A 17391-nucleotide genomic window follows, 5' to 3' on the forward strand; every position below is an offset into this window, starting at 1 on the left:
TCAATTACTTGATCAAGGACTTGAATTCAGTGGTGAATTCTTCTACAAATGGGAACTACCAAGTTCCTAAGCAATAAAAAAAGAAACAAAACTATGTGACTACTGTTTACCATGACAGTGCTTCCAGTGTAAGTGCATGCGTGCATGTCTCACCATGCACACACGTGGTTGCTCATCTGTGTACTGACTTAAACCCACAAGGCGTACAGCAAGCGATCTGTACCTAGCAAGTTATGAATAAGTAAGAAGATTTTTTTCCAAGATATAAAACACTCTCAGCCAGACAGAAATTGCATTCTTACAGAGCTATAGGTCACATGTTTATTCATCAGCACAAATTCTACTTCTCTTTTCAACGAGGATTACTGAGATACTTCTGTCCTCTGTTTTTCGTAAACCAAGATGTTGGTCAATGTCGTCCTGTGAAGTCCAGACAGAAGAGATGTCTGACTTCTCAGTGGTTCAAAAAGCCTTCCATAGCCAGCAATTTTTACAGAAACTACCTGGCTTAATCGTCACAAACCCTCAAAACAGAGCTTGACTAACAATTTTTAGCCCATTCAGTTACCATTTCACCTATGTTACTATTATACACTCAGTTTACTTGTTAAACTGTGATGTACTGTCTATTTGGCATGTAGAATTACTATTACTAATTCTGCTACGTGCAACATGTTTTGTCCATGCAAACAGTAAATAACTTGCAAACACAACTAGAATGTCAGTATTTCACAACCATACACAGAGTATGCTCCCTATTTCTAGCACTGCACTTTGTCATTCTGTTCCTTCCAACACTTGCTTTATCTGGCCCTAAATAAATCTCACCCTTTCTTCCTTTAGAACAGTACTAAACTGCATCCTACTCACCAAGGAAATAATCTAAATACTAGTTACCTCTCGTTCTGTCAAAGGTAGCTCCTTCCCTTTAGCTGCTCTAATTCTCATACATCATTTTTTATGGTGTATGTTGCACAAATAGTGTTCTGGCACACTGTTTCAATAGCATTAATCTAATTTCTTTGAGCTCTTCTCCTGGCTTTCTGTTTTCTTTGCTATCACATTCCTCACTTTCATTGCTCTGCAGTCCAGAGCAGATGCTGAGCAGGTAGAGAACTCGCAGTCCAGTGTCAAGCTTCTGTATATTATGCAGGGAGGGAATGAGGAGGAGAGAAAAGGGACACTATGAGTTGGGTACCAAAGGGGGACAAAGACGAACATCGTGAACAATATGAACCGCATCTTACTGATGCCATGCAGGGAGAGAGGCTGCAGGGCTCCAGTGGCAAGAGGGAAGAGGACCTAAGGAGAGCATCCCCATTAAACTACGACTGTGAAGAACAATTCTGATTCTTCATATAAGCATCACACATCTCCCAGAAGATGCACTGCTGCTGGGCTAGATCCTCAACGAATGTAAGCTGGCATAGCCTGACTTTTCAACAGAGTTCTGCTGCCTTACAGTGTCTGAGAACCTGATCTGTCATGCCCATCTGGGGCCAGTTTACTGAGAATAAGTTGATGTCTCATGTAAAGGAAATAGTTTGCTCCTAAGTCTCTTCGATGTGTCATAAACAGGAAGCTGAATGGTTCTAGTAGATTTGAAATACCTTAATGATTAACTCAGTTTCCAAAGTAAATACAACGGTTTAAAGTAACGCTTTTTTAAGGTGCAATAACTAGAAATAAATGATCTAGCATTACTGTAAAGGGTCCAAATAATAACTACCCCTGCTACTTCCCAACCATAGCAGTCTTTGTAGTGGAGGCCACTTTTTCATGGGTCATTACCCTATGGAAGAAAGGACTGAAAAACAAGTTCCCACACTTCTTCCTGTGATGCTGCATTTGGCATGCATTTTTTTATCTCTTCTTTGCTTTTCTACTGTTTTCATTTTCAAAGGCTCTGTGAACATTGAGCAACAGGAAGCAACGTGCATGGAAGTTATCGATGGTCAGTTAAATTGGATGTATTTTTAGTGTTCTGATCACCAAACTCTACTCTTATAAACAGCTGGATTTAAGAAAGATCAGCAAATTTGTTACAGAGAGGTTAGACTGCATGAAATCTGCACTATGTTTTTTGTCTTGCAACTGCAAACACACAGAATACTTACAAAATTCTTCATTATACTTTCAGGAGATTGGTGTTTCTGCAGCATTTCTTGTCTGGTGTGATACCTCTTTCAATGCACTTTTTCCCCAAAGCTTTGTTTTTCTTCTTGTACCGTTCTTTTGACTGCATGGCTTTCTTTAGTTAAGCTCATGGAATTATCAGTGCTCATCTGCTGCTAAAGCCTTGCTGTAACGTGCCCCTTTTTGCCCCCCCTAGCTGGTGCACTCACAACACACAAACCTCATCTCCTTGCTGTGGTCGCATCAAAGAGACTCTGTCATACTGTCGTCGTAACAGCGCCCACAGTGCATCAAGTCGACCCTGTGGCAACAGAGCAATAGGACTTTCAGTATTATAAAATCAACCAGTTGAAAGTCTGCCACATACTAAGTTACTCTTCAAGGAGATCCATGGAGAAATTTACTGGTATAACTGAACACCGGTTCCTTAGAGCCAGGTAAGCAAAGCATAAGCTTAGACTGTATCACCTTACAACATAGCGGGCTTATGCAGTCTTTCCCATCAGTGAATGCAAGGTACTTTTCCCTGCCTCCACTGAGAGCTGAGTGGCTGTGACCTGCCCCACGTTTATTTCTGAGTGATCTTAAAGTAACGTGTTTGTTTGCCAGTACTTTGGGATGAATTGCCACACGTCCACCTAGGATTTCTCCCATAGGAATTAAAGTGTTTTTACAGGCTGTATAAAGCAAATTCATCATTCGCAGGAAGCCTTGGACCTGCAAGGCACCTGGCATATAGCTGATAAGTGCTGTACAGTAAGTCCAGCCTGTACTGAATGCCACAGATGTACTATGAGTGCTCAGACTGCCTGTGCAGAACATGCACAGCAGCTCCAGTGCTTGTCAGAAGCATCCCACTCAGCACGGAGGGGTGATTCAGGACACTTGGGTGCTAAGAAAGGACATACAGGGATTTGTGAAGACAGAATGGCCTTATCCATACTCTTAGCTAAACCTGTCTATTCTCTGCCTGTATATATTTAAAGAAAGGTGTTTATGGCCCCATCTTCAGTTTTTGAGACAAGCTTGTTACGTTATGCTTGTTAGGTGTTATGCTTGTTACGGGTTTGCATGTGTCTCATAGCATCTTCAGAGGAGAATGTCTTTATTTTATACCATTTGTTGGGTTTCTCTTATTTCAATCAGAATTTTGCATTCCGTTGCTTTATATTGTTTTTTTCCTTTCTTCATCGGTAATGTGGACACAGGTTGAAAACTTAGTAAATTGCTACAAACTCTGTACAGAGAGCTTTATGCTTAATGAGATATACACTGAGATAGACCAAATGCCTATTAATACAAATACAAATATATTTTGATTCTGTTACTGTAAAACATGTCCCTTTCTGTGGAAAGATAACAGAATGCGGTACATAATGCTGAAGTACAGCATTTAGGGCTAAAATGTGCTCCAGCTGTTTGTCCTGAGTTGGAATTTACTTCGAGAACTACTTGAATGGAAATACTTGAGAAATAAGGTACAGTTCATCATGGGTAAGACTGGTAAGGCAGACAAAATCCTGCCTTTCTACAAAGTTATATTGTGTCAAAGACTAGATTACCTTAATTGGTGTGTACCACTTCTCCTGAATGACTGGTGAGGTAGGCTTTGGTTTAGGTGGTTTAGGATGAATAGGTTCTTCTGCTTCTTCTGGGAGCTTCACCACAGCATTTTTTGCCTTTTCTAGTCTAGCCCCTTCTTCAGTAGATCCTTTATCACCCCAGCGAACCTAAGAAAAGCCAGAGTACAGACATAAATACATTGCATGCAAAGGACAAGGAAATTATGTTAAATAACCGAAGTAGTGGCAAAAGTTTTAAATTTGGAAGAAATTCTGAATAAACAGGAGAGAAACATTGAGGAAAATGTTTACTCTTCCTGTTTTACTATGAGCATTCTTAGACACATTCGTAAATGTGAGTGGCTGTCTCTCAGCAGCAAAAAGTCAAGAGAAATACTGAAAAATTCTTACATGCATCACATGGGATGTATAAGAGACAGGAAATCCAAAAAGTCTTCCATTATTAGTGATGTAAAAATATCATTTCTAGTTCTGATTTATCCTAAAATACCACACCTTAATCTGGCATTCAAAGCTAAATCTTAGGCTTTAGTCCATCTAGATTTCTGAACACTGCATGTTTGCTGAGATTCCCAATTTAGATAGCAATACTTCAGCAAGATTTAACAGAAACCCCCTGAAGCTGTTCAGAGGTTTTGAAGTAATGCTGCAAGAAGATACATACTGGAGAGAAGGCAGATGAAGTGGTCTAAGCTGCAGAATAAGTAAATGTCTAACGTGTAACAATGTGTATTTTATCACTGCCACAAAGGATATAAAATACATACAAATAGTTCAAAGGGAAAGGAAACCTGGATTATTGCTGTTGGTGAGACAAGCACATATTTCTATGTATGTCCATAAAAAGTTGTACTGACTATGCTATAAGGAGAAAATACAGAAAACAAACTTCCATCCAAGACAGATTGTTTGTCTTACTACAGTAATCTTATTTCTTCTTGGGACTTGAAAAATTGTGCAGCAATTTGAACAAGTATGTTTGCTGTATTCTGCAAACAAACGAACCTAGACAAGACTGTTATTTACTCAGCCAGAAAGAGCATCTTAAAGCTATGGCTGGAGTTTGAAAGTTCTTAGTAGAACCAAAACTGGATTATTTTCAGTGCAAGACTTTCTAAATCATGCCATCTGCTAAAATCTAGCCTGTAAGGAAGACCTGATACACCTAAAGTCAGGAAATTAAATTCTGACATTACATTTTGGGTAAATGTGTCATGCTGATGAGTCGTGAAACTGTTATTGGAAAATTATCCACTGCTCTCATGGTGCCAGGCAACTATTACTGCAGGATGCCACCAGCATACTAGTATTTTTCAGGGACCACCAGACTAGAAATTCCAGGCATAAAAAGGGAAGAATCAAAATCAGAAAAATCAGAGAAGACTGACTGATCTTCCACCTTGGGGAAAGAATTAGGAACACCACTGCACACTGCTTGATTACAAAGTGGTAGCTATATGCCAGTTCTATCTTGCCAACTGCCAGTTCAAGCACCAGAAAAGTAGACAGAAATACAGTGGGATGCAACAACTCTCCCACTGCAAAGGGGCATAAAGTCATTTTGCTGCCCAGGAAAAGGACACACTCCTGGCCCTCCCTCTGCTTCCTGGAGGGAGAAGACTGCTCCAGGTCCCGCTAGGAACACTTCATAATGTGCTGGGATAACTATGCCATGGGATGGCAGAAGGAAGCGGCCTGCTTTCTTCATCCTCATCACCTTCACATGCAGAATGTGCTGGTATGGTGGGTGAGGAAAATATATAGGCAAGTCACTGTCTGGACCCCTTCAGACAAATAAAATGCCTTGGAGGAAAATCATGTCATTTCATCACCATCGCCAGGTAGGTGTCTGTTACCACTGCAGCCTCAGTGCAGCGAATGAGAACACCAAAGTACAACAGAGCTTTAATTGGTCTGAATACTATACCCCACCTTGGTAAAATACAGACCATCCTTTCGTAGGAAGGGGATTGTTTTGAACCTTTCTGTTATTTTGAATCATGCTGTTTGGCTTGCTTAGTGATTTCTTTCTCTCCCTGGGGAATCCTCTTTCTGCAATATTAGAAGGGGCTTTCATGTCCAAGTAGACCCTGCTGAGTCATTAAAATGCATCTGTATCTTTCACTGTGATCAATGGTACTTTTATAGTGTTTTTTATGAGGTTGTTAAAATGTATTTTAAACACTGTTAAAATCATTTAGAGATAGATGGTGGATTCCTTACTGAAAAAATGACCTTCTCTTTCAGATTAAAATGGCTTCACCCAGAAGAAACTGGAATTTGTGGAGTCTGACAATACAAGTTTGATATTAAAACTTAACAGTCTGTAATGGGTGCGGTCTAGTAATGGCATCATAAACCTTTAAAGCAATGCCAAAAGACAAATCTAGGAAGACTGAGCAACACTAGCTAAATTATTCTGGACTGTCATGGGCGGTGAGGGGCGGGGAGCGGAGGTGAAACTAGTGGGGAAGGCAGGAGTGAATGAGGTTGCCCCAAAAAAGAATATAGCATGCCAACTGAAGTAGAACAGGAATGATAAGAATAAGTTTACTGGCTCTTTCTCTCCTTTTCTCTATCTAAGGAAACTGCCAGAAGAATCAAGCTGCCAGAAGAATGACACAGCACAGAGCAGCAACAAAAAGGAGCCAACTGAGTGAATGACCACATGAATTGAAAACAGCAAAGAAACATAAAGGACTAGACCAGTGAGTTGTTCTTTGGCCACAGCACAGAAATTGCTACATATTTATCGTCAAGTAAGGAATAACCTCTCTTTGACCCGCTAACCTTCATCATTGTGTAAGAAAGTTCTTGTTTTCTCTGTCTTTTCCACACTTGCTCTGCCCTGATTCACAAAAAGAGCAACATACTCTCTTAAGCCAGTGAAAGATATAAGGTCTGATACTGCTTAATCCAGAAGAGCTGGAAACGGACAATTAAGCCAGCAGTTTGCTCAGCCACGCTGTTACAAATACTACCGGGCAGAGGTGAAGCTTCATATTTAGGGAGTTAGGAAGAGGAGCCCAACTCTGAACATTGCTGAATACTCTCAGGTCCCAGAGAAGGACAAGGACTCAGCTCCACAGAACGAAGTGCCTTTCAAGAGTCCAGCTCTAACAGCACCATGTTTGTGTTATCAGCAATTTCAAATGGTTTACATCGTTAGCCTGTCCAAATTCCAACTATGGATAAAAATGTTTTCTAACCTAAATATTTCTTTTCCTCTCTTCTTTGAAGAGGAAATACTGTATTTTCACCATGTGATAAACATGCATTTTTTCATGGGTACTGATAATATTTGTGTTCATTGGGTATCTATCAGTTTTCTGTTCCACTGGGCAGGATCTCATTTCCAAACTGTAATTATTTAAACCCTGGAATCCCTTCCGGAGGCTCATGATGGCTCCTGTTAAGAATCCAGGCTTATAATTCTTTATGTTGGAAAGCATTTTCTAGTTTGCATCTGAAAAGCACTGCACAAAATGGTTTCTTTTTTTAAAAGCTGAGGCTCTTCTAAATTAGCAATTCTGAACTGCTGAAGGAAACACATATAAACAGGAGAGCCTTAAACTTGCATACACATTCTTCTTCTATGTTTGAAAAGAGCTCAGGCAAAGCTGGTTCTTAGTCCCATGTATTTACTTAAAGTTTGATCAAGATATGTCAATAAGGCTTAGATGGGTATTTCAGAGACAGTTTCCTAGATTAAAGTTAAAACACGCAGAAAACTGCTTTGCAAATTCCATAAAGGCTGACTTGACTATAAAATCTGACATAAGGACATGCCCATAAGGATGCACATTTTTCATTCTGTTTTAATTAACATGATGCTATCATGTCTCTTCAAAGACAGGCACTGTTGTCGCTGTGAGTTCCTTTGGGATCAAGCCTCTCCTTAGCATCACCATTGTCAGCGCATTTGGCTGGCCCACAGTTGGAGGACTTATGTTTCACTGTAATTTCTTCCAAAACATTCAGAAAAGGCTCTCACTCTCTCTTTCTCATTAGCTTGATGGAAAGAGCATGCCTTCATGCATCTATTTAAAGTTCCAGTCAAACGGAACTACTGAAAGCTGTTCTTTCATAACCAAGGTCAGAATTATTCGATATGGTAAAAATTTTACAAGGCTTATGTCACTGGGAAAGAAGCAAACATTATACCATTGTATTTCCAGTACACTTTAAAAGTCTTTGTTTCCACCATCTGCAGCCTCAGAAATCTTGTGCTTTAGTGAACTGGCATGTCCACAGAGTACAAACCTCCATTCTTTTAATTCCTCCAACTCCTCGTCCACCATAGTAGGAAGCATCCACTGTGGGCCATTTCTTGGTAGGCAAGGGATCTTCTTCTTCTTCCTGTCCATAAATTCAGATAGGTTTACTTTAAAAAGAGATACTTTTCTTTTTTTTCACTAAGTGTCTATCTAATATATGGTTTCATTAGAGTTCACAGAGAAAAGGTTTTCCCATCTTAAGTGCAAAGGACCAGATTTTTAGGTTCCCCAAGAGTTTACCAGCTTGCAAACAAAATCTAGTCATGTTTGAAAATCCTTCTACATTTTTGGGCACGGGAAAACATTGGTGGCAACCACTGTGAAAGTCCAAATGGGGACTCCAACTATGTATTCTACTGACCATAATTCATTTGTCTTGTCCTTTTCCTTTCCGCTAATAAAAACAAGCAATCTCACAGAAGGAAAGGGATTTTCAGATGCTTTCTCTACAGAAAATATATTGCCTTCAAAGAGCCAGATTACCAGCCCTAGTCATTTGGATTCAGCAGACGGTGCTCAGCAGATCGGCAGATAAAGGTTACACAGCCAATCACTGTTTCCTAAGCCAACCTTTGTCAAACTTGCTCTCGGCTGCCTCTGCTCAGTAGAGTACCTTATTATGGACTTAACTTTCAGAATAAGCTTGAATGCGTTCAAGCGGCTGGCTAAATCGAGAGCAAGAGGAAAAAACCCTGAAGATGCCAGAATATCCTCTTGTACATTATTGGCCATAAAAGGTAAAGAAATTCCACTATAAAGGTTGTTCAGTGTTTGGAATATCCAAGCTGCAGGAAAATGCTGTATCAAGTCATTCGATGAATCTTTAGACTATCATACAAGAAGTACCCCATCTCTCTGCTTTCACTGTAGATTGGGAAACTTAATGTTAAACTGTTTTGGGATAAAGCCCCAAAATATTTCTGTGGATATGGGTTTAAGTTACTTGACTCATGCTGCACTGAGATGACTGGGGCAGGACAGAGATTTGGACTTTGACCATCCAAAAGTCTCAGCTTAAGGCTTCCCACTGGTTTGTTCTTCCTTCTTTTAGCAGCTAGGACAAAGAGACGGATTTGCAGAACACAGGAAAGCACAGAGGAATGGTATCATGTAACCAATGTGGTCCGTGGAGCACCACCACACTGTACCTCTTTTGGAGCTGGCGGAGGCGGAGGAGGATCTTTGATGACCTAAAAAAACCAAACATACAAAAACATAAGTAACTGCACTGACAGCATCCAAAAGCCGACAGAAAATTTTAAGTGAACTGTTTCTGTCCGAGTCCTCCACATCTGTTTGCAAACTGGCAGCCACTGCTGCCAAGTCCCTTGGGGATTGATTATCAAGGCCTTCTGGAAATTAACACCACCCTTCTGATAGAAAATAAAATCAATTGACTGACAGACACTCTCTGGGCAGACGTGTCTGCCCCTTTGCTTCCTGACCGGATAAGATTCAGTCATTCTAAGTAATTGCGAGTGATGAAATCCTATGGAGTTAATTAGCAAGCCTGGGAGGAAAAGCAACCCAAGGTCTATGTGAGGTCTCGTGTAATCTTGGGCCAAGATGCCTGCTTCCTTGTGCCATGCTGCTGGAGAATTTCTGGCCCAGTGACAAGTGTGAAATGCCTACTGGTAGCTCAGGCTTCACCTCTAGACGTCCAGATCATTTCCGTAGATCTCACATTTCAGATAATAATTTAAATACGTAGCTCCTTGACTGTTCAGTGTGGAGTGCCTGCATCAGGGAGTTACATTCACAAGGCTTCTTAAACTGTTACTGGAGATGGACAGCTTCTGTTAGGGTAATTCACTTAAACCTTACTCCCAGCCACAAGACTGCTTGGCTACCAACTGAAATTACCTCTTTATGTGATTAAAAAAAAAAAAGACAGAAGTAAGGTCTCTGTTGGATAACTGAGGCCCTGCATTTTGCTGCATGAAGTGCTTGTAATTTTGCTTTAGGTTAGCTTAACTTTTAACAAGCTACAGAATATATAAAGCACATTTACGTCATTTAAACTTCTCCCCCCAGTGTGAATCCTTGTATGTGGATTCCTGTGAATCCTAGGGAGTTCCCTAGGATATTGACAAGAAACAACAGTAAAGGGAGAGGAAGAGGAAGGCAACGACCCTCTTAAAGGATGATGATTAAAAACTGAAAGCACAGGCATTGTTCAGCAAGACAAACAGGTTAGTAAAGCTAAAAAGGAAGCACTTCAGTTTTATGAAGAGTCATTTTTTGTGCGTATTATGCAAAAATGATGGAAAAAATACCCCATGAATATAAAGCAGTCTAGTTCTGCTATGCCTATACACCCAACTAAAATTGTCCCCAATGACAGATACTTAAATTTCCTGCTGTAAGAGTAAACACCTTAATTGCAATATATTTTCTTCACTCTCTGCTATTAATTACAGCACTTTCATTTACTCTACCACTGCCTATAAATAATGTGTCATTGCACAGATGCCTAGCATCATACATAAAAGACGCATCTTTTTCTTGACCAATACTCAAGAGTTTTCCTTCCTGACTAACATCTCAAATCGCAATGGCACCAAAAATAGTTACTGCTAATATAAGCTATGTACTTTTAGCCCTGGATACAGGAATTACATCAAATAAAACAAATAAGTTATGGCACCTTTGGAAATATTTTTTCCATGGTATGACAGGTTTTAAGATATTAAATTGTTTATTAAGCTCAGACTACTTTCAGTAGATTGGAAAATCAATTAGGGATTTTAAGTAGGCACCTCTTTCATGCCAGAACCTTGCAAAAACATGTTAAAATTATTTTTCTTTAAATATTTCTGAGTATTTTTTCTTGTCATCCATCAAGAATTTTCAGAATACTTAATAGAAATCAACTATTTAATTAAGTCAAGCATTCCTGAAAGCCAAACTGGAATTACTGCCCTAACTTTACAGAAACAAAAACACAGAGAGATCCTGAAACAGATTCTGAGAGAATCTGGGTGCTGAGCAAGATTTTCAAAAGATCTTTAATTCTCACTGAGAACAGTTAAAAGTCTGGAAATAGTAAAAGCTACTTTCAGTCTAAGGTTCACATTATCTTATGTATTTAATTCTCATCCTTCTTTCCCCTCTGCCTGTCTCTAACCATTATCTCAAAGTACATATTTTGTTGCCAAGACTATAAGAAGAAGACGAGGAGAAGAAGCCAAGCTAGGTTGCAGACTTGTATAAATACATATTTAACAATGATATCACTCCACTTTCTATAGCTCTATGATTCTTATATCCTGGAATCTCTCCTAAGCAAAAACAACTTTGGATAATAAACTTTATGATGCATTCTAAAGCTTGCTTGGGCCTAATGCCTATCAATTTTGACAGAATCAAAATTTCTACCCCAATGAATCAAGAAAAATACCACTTGTTGACCTCACTGGGCTTCATAAGCCATAACTCAGTGGAAGTTTTTGTTTAACTGCCTTAGCAAAGGATGCAATCCCATGCCAGCTGCTAAACTCCCTGAAGTTATAGGGTAAACTTGATTTGAAGCTAACCGATACATTAATTAGCTGCTATTTCTAATAGCTTCAGAAAATGAAAGTTGTTTTAAATGTGACAGTGGTGTGAGAAAATAATCTGCTTTGAGTAGCAGATATTCACCCCTGCTGACAGAAGTGGAATGTAAATGCCTGCATCCTTATGTTTCCACAGGCTCCTCACACACTCACACACTCGCTCGCTCTCGCTCTCTCTCTCACACACACAAAGAGTATTCTCAGTCTTGTCTGATATTTCAAGTAAAATTAGCAGAAAGCCATTTCTGAAAAAAACAAATCAAGGAACCCATGCAGTTTTGGCAGAAAACAATGCAAATGTAGCATAAAACTGCAGATATTGAAGCTCGTAATACTGCAAAATTAACTTTTCCTGAACTTTATTCAGATCATTTAAATACTGAAGACTCTGAATAATTCTGCTGTCTTATTAACCACAAGTAGAGATGGACTGCTCCCTAATTTTGTTTTGGTTTATTATCATCGTCCAGCAAGGCTGCATCTCATTTATTTAGTTGCAAAGAATGAAGACTTGAGTTTGGAGGAGAGCCGATTTCTTAAAAAAAGAAAAAAAAAAGTTAGTTGCTTCAGGCAACAGTCCCTTTGATCTGCTCATTAACACTTTTCAAATGTTCGAGTGATGTGGGCATTAGGAAATGTCAGCACCAGAGCCTGAAGCCAGCTTGATGCGATCATATGTTCTGATATTGAGGGAAGAGTGAAAGAACTGTCAACAGTGAACTGCTTTAAAAAAAAAAAGGAAGAAAAGGAAGAAAAAGGAGTCCCCCCCACCCCAACCTGTAACTGTACATGGACTTCATATCATGGAACACTGTCAAGACTGATTCCTAGCAAGGATGAAGTAAGTGCCCAAACTACCCAAAGCACACAACTCTGATGGCCTGCAGACAATAGGAATTATATGTTTGTGGCTCCAGATACTCATTCTGTTCTGCCTGTAACACCTTTCTCCTCTTTTCCATTTGATTCTAATCTATGTGACATTTTTTAGGCTTGAGGGCTGCTGCTTTCTTCCTCACTCCTGTTACTTGTCCCATGAAACTGAACACTCCCCTCTGCCAGGCAAGCAGGCTCCGTGGAAGGGAAGAGGAGGTCCTGCCTAGCCTAATATGCTGCCCCTCTTGTCAAGGACACCGGCACCAAAGCCCAAGGTTCTCAGCCAGAAGTGGTGATGACATGTAATGTGAGCACGTCAGATGCGGAAGAGAAGGAAAAAGAATGGGAGTACAGTATAATGATCTGAGAAAACATCAAAACAAAAAGAAAGGAAGAGTCAATATTTGGTAATAGGGTCAGTGTAAAAGTATGTGTTCTTGGAACTCAGTATTGTTGTAGCAGTGAGCCCTAAAATGATCTTTTATTTTAAAGGAAATAAGATATTCATGATAGGTGGGAGGAAACAACAGGGCACTAACATTCAAGGCGCTTTGGTTTTATTGCTCCTATAGAAGTCAGACTACTTTTTAACAACAGCTCACTGAACAGCTCAAGACTTCCCTTAAAATAGACATTTACTGATATTACCAAATCCTATACCCAGAAAAGATGTTCAGGATAAATCACCATGCCTTAAAGTAAACATCAGGGAGGAACAGACCTAAGCACAAGGTGAGTCAGATTCCAAGGGCATTTTCCCACTGCTGAGTGCAGCGCTTTGTGGAGGTACACAAGTCAGCTCCACACAAGAGAAGCCAGCCTAATTAGCCCACACAGAGTCCTGCACTGATGTCACTGTGCGTCTGCTGGCACCCAAGGTAGTACCACCGCTCTACAATTCATTATACAGTAGAGCTATTTTGGTTAATTGGGAGTTAGCTTAGGTATTCCTCCACAGCTCGGCATGATTCATTTACATACACCTGTAATGTAAACTGAGCTCCATTCAATTCCGGCAAGCACAGGCTGCTGCAGCTAATATTTTAATGTATTATACTGGCATAGCTACCGTAAGGGCTGAAAATTAGCACTACAGAACTCTACAGTTGACTTTTCTCTTGTATGACTCTGACATAAAAATACAGAAAGTGTCTTACTGATTGTCATTACAAAGTCATCACTGTAAACAGGATTTCGGCTCTCAAGGGACTGAGATACTGCAATCACTTTTTACTGTAATGAAAGGAAAATGCACAGTATATCAAGATTTACTACACCCCAGGAGACCAGCACGGACTTCTGAACACTGCCTGATGTGACAAGTATTTTGATTTTTCACTAGGCTGTACATGTGTAAACCTGACTCCGAAAAAACCACCCATTTGGCAAATGATTAAAACTGTATGTACAACTGAATATGATGTAATCTATGGAACTTCCAATTGTAAAAGACTGATTTGGGGCTTACATAAATTAGACATGCGCGGATACGTTCTGACAGACAGTGATATTCAGCTAGTGACAAAAACCAAGAGTTTTAGGGAGGCAACTTGTTCTGAGAGCAATTAAGAACTAAAGGAACATTAGGTTTCCTGATATCAGTCAACTCAAAGGTAAGTGTGTTTGTTTTTAAAATAAAAAAGAAAAGCTTAAAAAGTCAGTAAGAGGCCAAAAGTCAGAATGGTCTGTTTCAGAAAAGCAGCTCTTGAGAGGGGATAATATGATCACTCTCAACAGACTGTGAACAAATAGTAAAACATAACTCAGTCAAAGTCATGGATATTTTAAAGAATCCTGTGGGTGTCTGCAAATAGCTCAAAGGAGACACTGAAAGAAAAGTTACCTGCCTTCACTTAAGATTTCAATTATATTTCACCTGCATATTTTTAAAACAACTGGTCTTTGAAACACAAAATGTGTGCTTTTCTGCCAAAAAAAAGTCTACTGGAATATTGTTTCCTTCATATCCTCCATCTCCCTACCATACTGCCTCATATGACAGAACTGTGGAAAATGTCTAGCTGTAGACATTTTCTATATGTAGAAAATGCAGAAACTAAGAAGTATGAAGCCTGCCTATGAATCAAAGTGAGCCAATTATTTTAAAATAAGAAAATGAGCAGCTTTCTTCTGATTGATTTGTATTTTTCCTCTTCCATGAGAAGGTTCATGAAATAAACAATTGCTGGAGGAAAAGAAGTAACAGACAACCTTCCTAGATTTCTGAGGGAGCTGTACTGTGGAGAGTGAGCCAGAAAAGAGACTCTTTTAACAGAGAAGAGCTAGTAGTTCTCCCTCAGAAACCACAGACCATGAGGAAGCAAACGGGATGAAGACTTCTTGTTCTAGGCTAGGCTGGGGCATAATGGACCACCAAAGCTTTTGATTACGCGAGCTTCAGTGTGGTCAGCAGAGAAGACTGGTTCCTCTGCTGCCCTGCTTTCCACAAGCCTGGGACAAGTGTACAAGGAATACAGTGACAGCCTGGAAGCAATCTCCACTTCTGAAGTCCTCAGCACATCATTGAATTGAATGGGTAATAAACTTCACCAGTTTAAAACCTCTGACATGCAAGGAGATGGAGGGAGACTAGTAAAGCAGCATTGTTTGCTGCTAGAAGGATAAAGAGTGTTCATTATTCAGATGAAATGAGATGTAATGTGTGCAAGATGAAAATTTAATTTTTTGCAAGGGATTAATAAGAGAATAAGGGATTTCCAACTTGAGAGCCCATAATGGACTACAAATATCAATTTTAGTGACAGTACTTTTAAAACGGTCCTTGATTTCAGGCTAACATCTGTGTACCATTATGGCCAGCAACTTTCAAATAATAGAGAAAGGCTTTTATCAAAGATTTCACAGAACTGTAACACATCTGCTCACTCAGCAGAAAGCCAGTGAGCAGCCCATCAGTCTGCTGATGCTGGTTCATGTGTGTGCAGGTCTCTCTGAAAGCCAAAAGTACTGCTAAGAGCAGAGTCCACAGCGTGTAAACTGTTCTCTTCTTTTGTTTACAGCATATCACTAATGAAAGAAAACTGCCTCAACAGATGGCTCATGTCACATAGAACTCTCAGACTTAACCTATTTCCTATTGTATCTGTATTTCACAACATGATATGAGTTATGATCATAAATCACATACAGAGACTTTTTTCTTTTTTAATACTCTTTACTCACCACTTTGCAGCAGAGGGGCCAGAACCACCAGAGAAGACCGAGCGCCACCAAAAGTAACAGCACAAGAACAGCAATAAGTGCTGCTACCCCACTCGACTGCGAAGAAAGCAGAAAGACAATGTCAGTAATGTTGCAAACAATTCCTGTCTCATTTGCCCACTCACCCCAAAACAGCTCCCTATTGAACGACAGAACCAAACAAATGGTTCCCACTCATTGGCTCCATTTCTTGCCAACGTTCCTCAGGAAAAAAGCTCTTTACAAAGGATCAGGAAGCGGTCGCGGCCAAATTCATATATGCTGCAGAGTCAGTGACACCTGCCAGTGTAAGTCTCTTCGGTTCCACCAGTTATGCACCAGGAAGACTAGGACACTTCAAAAGGCGTTAAAACTGTTAAATAGCCATTGGTTAGGGATTACAGGATCAAACTAAAAGCTGCCTCTGGAAAGGCTATCGCCCATTCAAAGTTAGTGGCCACTGGGAGGAAAGAGCTGGAAAGAGAATCTGACCAGGGCTGCAGAAGGCTCTGTGTGAATGAAAAAGCACTCCAAATATAGTCCTGGAGCTTTCAAAGGCCGCCTGCTCTGCAGGGGCAAAAAACCCCAGGATATGTCTACCCAGGTATCAACCAGCTGTCTGTCAGATCCAGCATCTTGGTCTGTTTGCACCCTCTCCAGCAGTAACAACTCTTGTTTTTTTTCAGACAGAAAATGCCAAGAAACCAACTGTTAAGACACAAATAGTCTCCTTTTACATCTGTGGCTCAGAAGTGCCCTTCTCCTCTCACAGGGACTCAGGTCTGTAAGGATGGGTGGACGGGTGGAATTATAAGGATTCTTTGCTAACAATACAGATATTCTAGTCAGGCTTTTATACTTATGGCCCACACATGTGGGCAAGTAATAAGCCAGACTACTAATTCACATTGCACAGACTACACCACAGTAACTGCCTTTAGAGCAGTGGTGTTTGCACCTGAAGCCACCTAAGAAATTCTTGGCGACTTCCATTGCTTCCGGTACGTACAGCTTTTAACGAGTAGGTGACTAGACCATTTCCCACCCTCTCAAACCCACATCCTGTAGGTACTTTTTTTCTCAACCCTTTATAGACTGTGCTGCTGTTCTTGTTTAGAACAACACTGAGAGAAAAATGTAACAGTGGCCTTTAGAAAACAGCTTACTCAAAATTCAGCTGGGGAAAAAGGAAGAGATGAAAAGGACAAGCGGGCAACTGGGGAATCTCTGATGCTAGCGTGCAGCACAAATAATTCTGTCAAAGTGAGCAAAGGTGTACTGGAGATGAATTGTTGCAAATGAGAGGAGAAGCAGAGCTTTATTCAAACTGTGTGTGGGTGACCATACGTACACCAGGCAATGAAGCACACGCAAGAAAAAGACAAGGTGCATGCCTCAATGCCATTTTTGTTTGTTTTCTCTGCAGCAATGTGTGTTTGTTGGGGGAGGCTGGAACTTGTAACTCTCATATACCAACTAGCCATCAGCTGTTCAGCCATTAGAATTAGTGGAACAATTCTAGCAGTGACCCACTTCTTGCAGTTGCCCATCTGCTACTATGGAAACCGCAGTTCTCCTTGTATTGAGCTCTCTTTGCTGCAACATGTATAAAAGACAAAAAAAAAAAAGATGATCACAAGTACTCTACTGTTTTTCCTGTCAATGCACATCTGTACTCTGTTTCCTGTTAGATAAAACTTTCAGCCACAGAGAAGCAATGGAAGAGTTCAACAGAGGGAGAAGGGAAGTATTTTACCTTAC

The 17391-nt window shown here is 40.2% G+C and overlaps 1 protein-coding gene and 1 long non-coding RNA gene across 4 annotated transcripts in view; one reads left to right on the top strand and one right to left on the bottom strand.

The window, feature by feature from the left end:
* Window positions 1–13927, top strand: part of LOC112985039 (uncharacterized) — a 311688-nt gene extending 297761 nt beyond the window's left edge. For all 3 annotated transcript variants that reach the window (XR_010388853.1, XR_010388854.1, XR_003259651.2), the window contains exon 4: window positions 6304–13927. This is a non-coding gene — a long non-coding RNA (uncharacterized LOC112985039). The remainder of the gene's footprint in view (window positions 1–6303) is intronic.
* ANTXR2 (ANTXR cell adhesion molecule 2) overlaps window positions 1–17391 on the bottom strand; it is a 125452-nt gene that overhangs the window by 49305 nt on the left and 58756 nt on the right. The window contains exons 12-16 of the mRNA XM_026103366.2: window positions 15613–15708; window positions 9145–9186; window positions 7983–8078; window positions 3699–3866; window positions 2357–2437 (exon numbers count right to left, since the gene is read on the bottom strand). Coding sequence (XP_025959151.2) covers window positions 2357–2437; window positions 3699–3866; window positions 7983–8078; window positions 9145–9186; window positions 15613–15708 — 483 coding nt within the window. The remainder of the gene's footprint in view (window positions 1–2356; window positions 2438–3698; window positions 3867–7982; window positions 8079–9144; window positions 9187–15612; window positions 15709–17391) is intronic.

The sequence above is a fragment of the Dromaius novaehollandiae genome, chromosome 4 (genome assembly GCF_036370855.1).
Source record: "Dromaius novaehollandiae isolate bDroNov1 chromosome 4, bDroNov1.hap1, whole genome shotgun sequence".
NCBI classification, from domain to species: domain Eukaryota; kingdom Metazoa; phylum Chordata; class Aves; order Casuariiformes; family Dromaiidae; genus Dromaius; species Dromaius novaehollandiae.